General features: G+C 63.2%; 1 protein-coding gene across 2 annotated transcripts; it reads left to right on the forward strand.

Moving 5' to 3' along the window:
* Positions 1-4,339: 4,339 nt before the first annotated feature.
* Positions 4,340-7,721, forward strand: VENTX (VENT homeobox). 2 transcript variants are annotated; one of them, XM_008969312.6, is made up of 3 exons: positions 4,340-5,411; positions 6,976-7,088; positions 7,184-7,721. In XM_008969312.6, the coding sequence occupies exons 1-3, from the start codon at positions 5,171-5,173 to the stop codon at positions 7,556-7,558; spliced, it is 729 nt and encodes a 242-aa protein (XP_008967560.1). In that variant the 5' UTR covers positions 4,340-5,170; the 3' UTR covers positions 7,559-7,721. The 2 variants fall into 2 exon arrangements, with proteins under 2 accessions (XP_008967560.1, XP_003816306.1); XM_003816258.7 differs by having other exon boundaries at positions 4,347-5,411; positions 6,928-7,088.
* Positions 7,722-7,999: the final 278 nt, after the last annotated feature.

Below are 7,999 nucleotides of genomic sequence, written 5' to 3' on the forward strand. Positions count from 1 at the left end.
TGTAGTCCCAGTTACTCGGGAGGCTGAGGCAGGAGAAGTGCTGAACCCAGGAGGCGGAGGTTGCAGTGAGCCAAGATTGCGCCACTGCACACCAGCCTGGGCAACAGAGACTCTGTCTCAAAAAACAAAAAAACACTCTGAGGGCAGACACGGTGGCTCACGCCTGTAATCCCAGGTCTTTGGGAGGCCAGAGGCGGGCAGATCACAAACGAGGTCAGGAGTTTGAGACCAGCCTAACCAACATGGTAAAACCCCATCTCTACTAAAAATGCAAAAATTAGGCATGGTGGCATGAGCCTGTAATCCCAGCTACTCGGGAGGCTGAGGCAGGAGGAGGCAGGAGAATCGCTTGAACCTGGGAAGTGGAGGTTGTGCACTGCACTCCAGTCTGGGTGACAGAGCGAGACCCCATCTCACATCAGCTCCACCCTGCCGTGTTTCCTGAGAATCTTCAAGCTGCTAAAAGCCTGTTGGATGAGCCAAGCTTGCAAACATTCCCCCTCACATACACAGCCCCCAAAGGTCAGAGTCACAGGCTGAGGCCACAGTGGGGTCTGAAACAGAGCTTAGGTGCACCCTACATGACCCTGTCGCTCCAGAAGGTTATGCCTGACAGCAAGCCCAGGTCCAGACAGCCACATCCCAGCAAACACACCAACACCCTAAGGGTGGGGGCTGTGCCGCTCTATCACTCGGGTTACTGGACACTCGGCCCTGGAGGAAGGACCCATCTCTGGGCTGGAGCAATTTAGGGGCACCAAGCAGAATTAATCTGCCTTCCTACTCAGGTAGTGGGGCAGGGGCCACGTGCTATGATCCTCCTGAGCCCGGTATCAGAATAATGAATCTGAATACATGGGCCCTGGACCTCTAATGCTTTCTAATCTGGTGCAGAGAGTGTATTTTGGCTGTTTAAATCAATCTAGGGGCCAGATGCGGTGGCTCATGCCTGTAATACCAGCACTTTGGGAGGCTGAGGCAGGAGAATTACTTGAGCTCAGGAGTTTGAGACCAGCCTGGGCAACATGATAAAATCCCATCTCTACAAAATACACAAAAATTAACTGGACATGGTGGCACGCACCTGCAGTCCCAGCTTCACTGGAGGCTCAGGCAGGAGGATCACTTGGGCCCCGGAGATCGAGGCTGCAGTGAGCTGTGATCACATGAGGCGCTCCGGCCTGGGCAACAGTGAAAGCCTGTCTCCAAAATAAGTAAGGCGCTCTGTAGGCATGGCAGGATTAGCCTCCTGTGTGCTGTTTAATGGAGCCAGTGTCTGAGCACAGTTGGTTTAGCGTTACCTTTTTTTTTTTTAGATGGAGTCTGGCTCTTGTTGCCCAGGCTGGAGTGCAATGGTGCGATCTTGGCTCACCACAACCTCCTCCGCCTCCTGGGTTCAAGCGATTCTCCTGTCTCAGCCTCCCGAGTAGCTGGGATTACAGGCATGTATCACCACACCTGGCTAATTTTGTATTTTAGTAGAGACAGGGTTTCACCATGCTGGTCAGGCTGGTCTCGAACTTCCAATCTCAGGTGACCCGACCACCTTGGCCTCCCGAAGTGCTGGGATTACAGGCGTGAGCTACCGCACCTGGCCGGCTTAGCGTTTCTTTATCGGCCATGCACCAGACCAGCCCCACTTCCTAGTGGATGTGTCTGGGAGCGGGGAGCATGGCGGAGTCGGGGAGGGGGGAGTGGGGGTGTCGGGGAGGGGGCTCATGGATGTGTAGGGGAGGGGGCGTGGGGGTGTAGGGGAGGGGACGTGGGTGTATCGGGGAGGGGGCGTGGGGGTGTCGGGGAGGGGGGCGTGGGGGTGTCGGGGAGGGGGCTCGTGGGGGTGTAGGGGAGGGGGCGTGGGGGTGTCGGGGAGGGGGCGTGGGGGTGTCGGGGAGGGGGCGTGGGGGTGTCGGGGAGGGGGCGTGGGGGTGTTGAGGAGGGGGGCGTGGGGGTGTTGGGGAGTGTGGCGCAAGGATGTGTAGTGGAGGGGGGGTGTCAGGGAAGGGGGCATGGGGGTGTCGCGGAAGGGGGCGTGGGGGTGCCGGGGAGGGGGGCGTGGGGGTGCCGGGGAGGGGGTGTGGGGGTGTTGGGGAGTGTGGCGCGTGGATGTGTAGTGGAGGGGGGATGGGGGTGTCTGGGAGGGGGGCGTGGGGGTGTCGGGGAGGGGGGCGTGGGGGTGTCAGGGAGGGGTCACGTGGAAGAGTCAGGGAGGAAGGAGTGTGGGGGTGTCGGGGAGGGTCGCGTGGGGAAGTCCGGGAGGGTCGCGTGGGGATGTCAGGGAAAGGGGGCGTGGGGGTGTCGGTGAGGGGGGCATGGAGGTGTCGGGGAGGGGGGCGTGGAGGTGTTGGGGAGCGGGAATCGTGGGGCATCGGGGAAGGGGGCACGTGGGGTGTCAGGGAGGCCGAGGCCGCAGGGGTGGGTGTTGGGGAGGGGGTGGGGCCTCCCCCTCAGGTGGTCCCACCCAGAGTGCTCGGAGGAGGCTCGGGCGAGTCGCGACGGGGCCGGCAGCACGCGCTGGGCCCAGTGCCTGTCCTCAGGCCCTGGACTCGGGGGGAGCGCGTTTCGGGGACTAGTTGGACTCCGGGCTGTGCGTGGGGGCGGTGCTGTCGGCCTGGGAGTGACGCGGGACTTCCTGCCCAGCGCAACCCGGCCTGGCCCCCGAGGGTGGGGGACAGGGCGACGCCCGCGGGGACCACGCTCTGGGGCGTGCGGGGCGCAATTCACGGGGCTGGGCTGCCCCAGGGGCTGGGAGGAAGGAGGCGGGGGGGCGCCCAAGTCTCCTACCCATGGCAGCGCATCAGGGCGCGTCCCAGAGCCGGGGGTGGACGGAGGCTTGGAGGCGGAGGCTTTGGGGACCCCCAGGCCTGGGCTAGAGCAGCCTCGGCGGGCTCTAGAGGGAGGGTGGAGGGAGGGGCCCGGGCTGCAGGAGGCGGGGAGGCCTGAGCCACGGTGGTGGGGCCGCTGGGCAGGAGAGAGGGGCTGCCTGACCCTGCCGTGTGAAGGTGAGGTTGTCTTCGGACTTGGGGGGATCGGAGGGGGCGGTTCAGGTGGAGGTGGTGGGGGGGGCTGGGAAACTGGCAGGAGGGGCTCTATGTAGAGCTGGGGGTGGGGGTGCTGAACCACGTGCAGAAGGGGGCTGAGACACCGGGGCCCGGGGCCCCGGAAATTAGAAATGGAGAAATGGAAGGCTGGGTGCTGGCGTTTCGGAAATCCATGCTCGTGGCGTTCCTCTTTATGTAAGGGAAGCTTCTGGGCCTCTTCCCTGCCTGTCGAACGTTCTGTATGTTTTTGCGGGATGTGTGAGGGTGTGCTGTCTTGCTCCACTTTGAGGCACCGCCCCCACTGCGGGAGTGCTGGGGACCTGCCCCATGGGGCATCCTCGGGGCCAGCCCTGTGGCCACAGGCATCTGGGCCCTCGCTGCCCCTGGCCGGGACACACTGCCGGTCCTGTGCAGTGGCTCAAAGCCCCTCTACCGGGGGTGACCCGGTCTCTCCGGAGATGAAGTGCGGAGGGGGTCTAGGCCGGCTTCCTGGCCCCCCACCCCTCCTGGCTTTACCCCCGAGGCCACGTCCAAAGCCCCCAGCGCCCCACCCCCGCCAGCCTCCCCCTTGAGGGCCCAGTGACCTAACTGGGCCGGCAGGGTCCGAGGAAGACCAGGGTCAGCGGCGGCACGGTCCGTTCCGCGACCCCTCTCCTGTGACCCCAGGTCGGCCGCCGATCGGTTCCCGGCTGAGGTCCCGCCCCAGCGCCCGCCTCCCGGGCTCCTCCCTCTTTGCTCAGCCCGGGAGGCTCGGCTGGCTGGGGTGGGCGTAACCGTGGGGCGAGGCCCGCCGGTCTTTCTGATTTCCGCGGGCGGGGTGGGCGCTGAGGCAGCCGCGGTCAGGACCTGGCCGGGAGTCGGGGCTGCTCCGTGGACCCCGCGTCTGCGCCGAAAGCCCGCATGGCTTCGGGGGCCGGACCTGCGCCTCCGCCTAACTCCGGCCGCCGGAGACGCCGTGCGGACCCCAAGCCAGTGCGCGGAAGGCACCGTCCTACCCTCGGCGTGGGCGCAGCGCGAGTCCGTGTGTCCCGGCGCGCGGGGAGCTGGTCCGAAGCCGGAGCGAACGCTCTCGGCGTGGCTGCCTCCCACCCGGTCACGTCGGTCCCCGCGCCCCACGCTGACGCGCAGGCGACCCGGGGACGCCCAGGACGCGGAGACGCAGACAGCTCGGGACTCAGGTTCGTGGGAGCAGCGGCCGCGCGTGGCTATGACCGTCCCGGGGGCCCGTGCTCAGGGCGTCCCCGTGAGGTTTGGGCGCCACAGTCACCGGCGGCTCTGCCCCCGCCCTGGCCACAGTGGGGACAGCCTGGCTTGGCGGGGACGCACCAGTCCCGCCGCCGACGCGGAGTTCCCACCCCGCCGTGCGAGGCAGTGGCTCCGGCCCTTCCTGCTCGGGATGGAGTCAGGGAGCCGCCCGCGCCCGAATGCAGAGGCTCCTGCGATGGCCCCGGAGTGAGTCCCCCAGAGGAGCCGGATTAGGGCTGGAGGCGGCCGAGTCCCCCGAGAGGCCCCTCCCGACATTCCCGCCCCCGCGCGCCGCTCCCCGTGTCCTCCGCGTCTCTTTCCCGGGAAAGCCTCCCTCGGTTCCTGCGCGGCCGCACAGCCTGGACGCAGCGCACGCGGGCACCGGCCTGACTCTCCCACCCTGAAGCCTGCTCCCAACCTAAGTCCGCCCTGACTCTCCCAGCCTGAAGCCTGCTCGCCCTCGGGTGTCCGGGCTGGGCACAGGCGCCAGCGTCCCCCTGGAGAGGAGAGGTCGCCCGGCACCTCCCAGGACAGGCCCAAGTGGGAGTGGGACCCTCCTACCTTCCTGCAGCCTCGGCCCGCGGGGTGCGGGGTTGGGAGAGATGAAAGGAGGTGACCTATCCCGAACCATCACCTCTCCATTAACCAGGGCCCGCAGCCCCGCCCCTCCCCCAGACATCGAGGAGCCGGGGAGGTGTGAACGGCCTCCTTTGTGCCTCTGAATCGAAGGCAATTAGGCGCTGCTTATCTGGGCATTAGCCGTGTATGCAAACCGGGCTCCCGCCCCCACCTCCTGGGCTTATAAACGCCGCCGCCTGGCGAGGCCCGAGGTGGATCCTGCGCCTGGCCAGCCCCGCCTGGCCTTCCCTCCGGCCCACCTGGCCGCCATGCGCCTCTCCTCCTCCCCACCTCGTGGCCGGCAGCAGCTCTCCAGCTTTGGCTCCGTGGACTGGCTCTCCCAGAGCAGCTGCTCAGGGCCAACCCACACCCCCAGGCCTGCCGACTTCTCCCTGGGGAGCCTCCCTGGCCCGGGCCAGACATCCGGCGCCCGGGAGCCCCCCCAGGCCGTCAGCATCAAGGAGGCCGCCGGGTCCTCAAATCTGCCTGCGCCGGAGAGGACCGTGGCCGGTAGGTCCGGGTGGGGGGGTCCCTTCCTTCCCAGGTGGAGATGGGAGTGGGGGAGAGGCCAGGAGCCCGGCGGCTGCACTCCCCGCGGTGCCCTGCGGACTAGGTCAGGGCCGGGGGCGTTTCCATGAGGGCCGGCGGAGGCCTTGCCGGCGCCCTCACTGGAGCGCAGCTTCCCTCGGAATCAAAGCCTTGACGGGGATTTCCTCTCCTTGAGCCCCCGGTGGGCTCCTCTGCCTCCTTTTGTCACCCCGTTCCTCAGCTGTGTCTTCGTCCCCCACCCCGGCCTGGTGCCGAGGGACCGTCCAAGGGGTCCCAGTCCGCACCTCCCGGCCCTGATTCCGGGCGCTCACTGAAAGTCTCGATGATTTGCCAAGCCCCTCCGCCCCCGCCCCCCAGCAAAGCCGGTGCCTGCTCAGCGTCTAGGCTCAAGCCCATTCCAGGTCACCTGGAGCACAGCTGTCTTTAAAGAGCCTGCAGGTTCGCTGCAGGGGTGGCGGTGACCCCGATGCCTGCAGAAACTCTGAAGTTCCCTCTGTGGCCGCCCAGATGCTCTGTTGTCTGCTGAGAACAAAGGTTCTCTGCGTTTGTGTTTTAGTCTTTGTGACATCATCACCACTTTTAGGTTTAAGGTAGTACTTGGTCAAAAGTGGGGTTGACATCATCTGCAAGTTTTCATTTTTAAAAATTTGACTGATCCTTATGGAGTGACTTTGTACTTATGGGAAATGAAAATTTAAATGTATTCTCCCCAGCTAGCTATCCTGCCCCACCCCAAAAAAGCCAGCCATCCCTGTCCCGCAACCCCCTTTCTGATGCCAGTCCTACAGCCCTCCCTGCCAGAAGGCATTTGCTTTTTGGGTCTACCATGTGCTTTCAGGCTAACATTAAGACAGATTTTGTAAAATATGCTGCCTTCCGCAGAAACTCCAGCGAGCATTTTGGTCAGACTTGCATTTAATGTCGAGCTTGATTGGCCACGTTGCCTCTTTCCTGGGACCCAGACCCAGCTCCACAGACCACCTCGTGGGGCTGTTTAGTGCCAGCCCCCATTCCTTAACTTAGAAATTGGGAAACAGACTTGACCACAGTGGGCCTGGGGATTAACTGAGCTGGTCTCCGCTGGCTGAGGAGACGGAGCCGGGGACAGGGATGGGTGCCCCTGGGTGGGTCGCCAGGCCTTTGCATATAATGGATTCTTACCTACCTGGAAGGCTGCGGGAAGGGCATCCTGGGAACCGGCTTCTGGAAGGGAAGTGTGGGATGGGGCGGAATTGAGTGGACTGAGCAGAGGGCGGGCCCAAGCTGCTGTTAACATTCCCTCCCCTCTTGAGCCCCCTCTCTGAGCCCCCTTTCCGCACGTGACCTGGGAGGCGGAGGGGGTGCTGCTGGTCACTGTCAGGTGAGAAGATCTGCCCTGCCCAGCCCCCAGCATGGCTGTCTTCACCTGTTACCCGTGGGCGCGAGCTTGCCCCATGGGGTGGCGTGTTGAGCCAAATGCCCTTACCCTCTATGTCAGGGTTGAGTAAGGAGCCAAATACCTTGCGGGCCCCCCGTGTCCGCACAGCCTTCACCATGGAGCAGGTCCGCACCTTGGAGGGCGTCTTCCAGCACCACCAGTACCTGAGCCCTCTGGAGCGGAAGAGGCTGGCCAGGGAGATGCAGCTCTCAGAGGTCCAGGTGACGTGGGCCGGGCAGGCTGGGGTGGGCAGGGGTGGGCAAGGGTGGGCTGGTGGCCTAGTCTCACCCCTGCTCTGATCTTGCTTTTCCTACAGATAAAAACCTGGTTTCAGAATCGCCGGATGAAACACAAACGGCAAATGCAGGACCCCCAGCTGCACAGCCCCTTCTCGGGGTCTCTCCCCGCGCCCCCAGCTTTCTACTCACCGTCTTCTGGCCTTGCCAATGGCCTGCAGCTGCTGTGCCCTTGGGCACCCCTGTCCGGGCCCCAGGCTCTGATGCTGCCGCCTGGCTCCTTCTGGGGTCTCTGCCAAGTGGCACAAGAGGCCCTGGCATCTGTGGGAGCTTCCTGCTGCGGGCAGCCTCTGGCGTCCCACCCCCCTACCCCAGGCCGGCCTACGCTGGGACCAGCCCTGTCCACGGGGCCCCGGGGCCTGTGTGCTATGCCACAGACAGGGGATGCATTTTGAGGAGGCACCTCTGACTCCCACACTTGCGGTCTTGCTGATCGCACCTGCCTCCTACCTGGAGGACTCAGTTGTTCTGTTTACAACAGGGTGAGAGGTGGCACCTCTCACCCTGACCCACACAAAGGTTCTGGAGATTTCTGGAGAATATATAAGAATATATATATACGTGTGTGTATATATATATAAGAATATATATATACGTGTGTATATATATATATAAGAATATATATACGTGTGTATATATATATATAAGAATATATATATACGTGTGTATATATATATATATAAGAATATATATATACGTGTGTGTATATATATATATATTTTTTTTTTTTTTTTTTTGAGACGGAGTCTCACTCTGTCACCCAGGCTGGAGTGCAGTGGCGCAATCTCGGCTCGCTGCAACCTCCGCCTCCTGGGTTCAAGCGATTCTCCAGCCTC

Source organism: Pan paniscus, chromosome 8 (assembly GCF_029289425.2).
Source record: "Pan paniscus chromosome 8, NHGRI_mPanPan1-v2.0_pri, whole genome shotgun sequence".
NCBI lineage: Eukaryota > Metazoa > Chordata > Mammalia > Primates > Hominidae > Pan > Pan paniscus.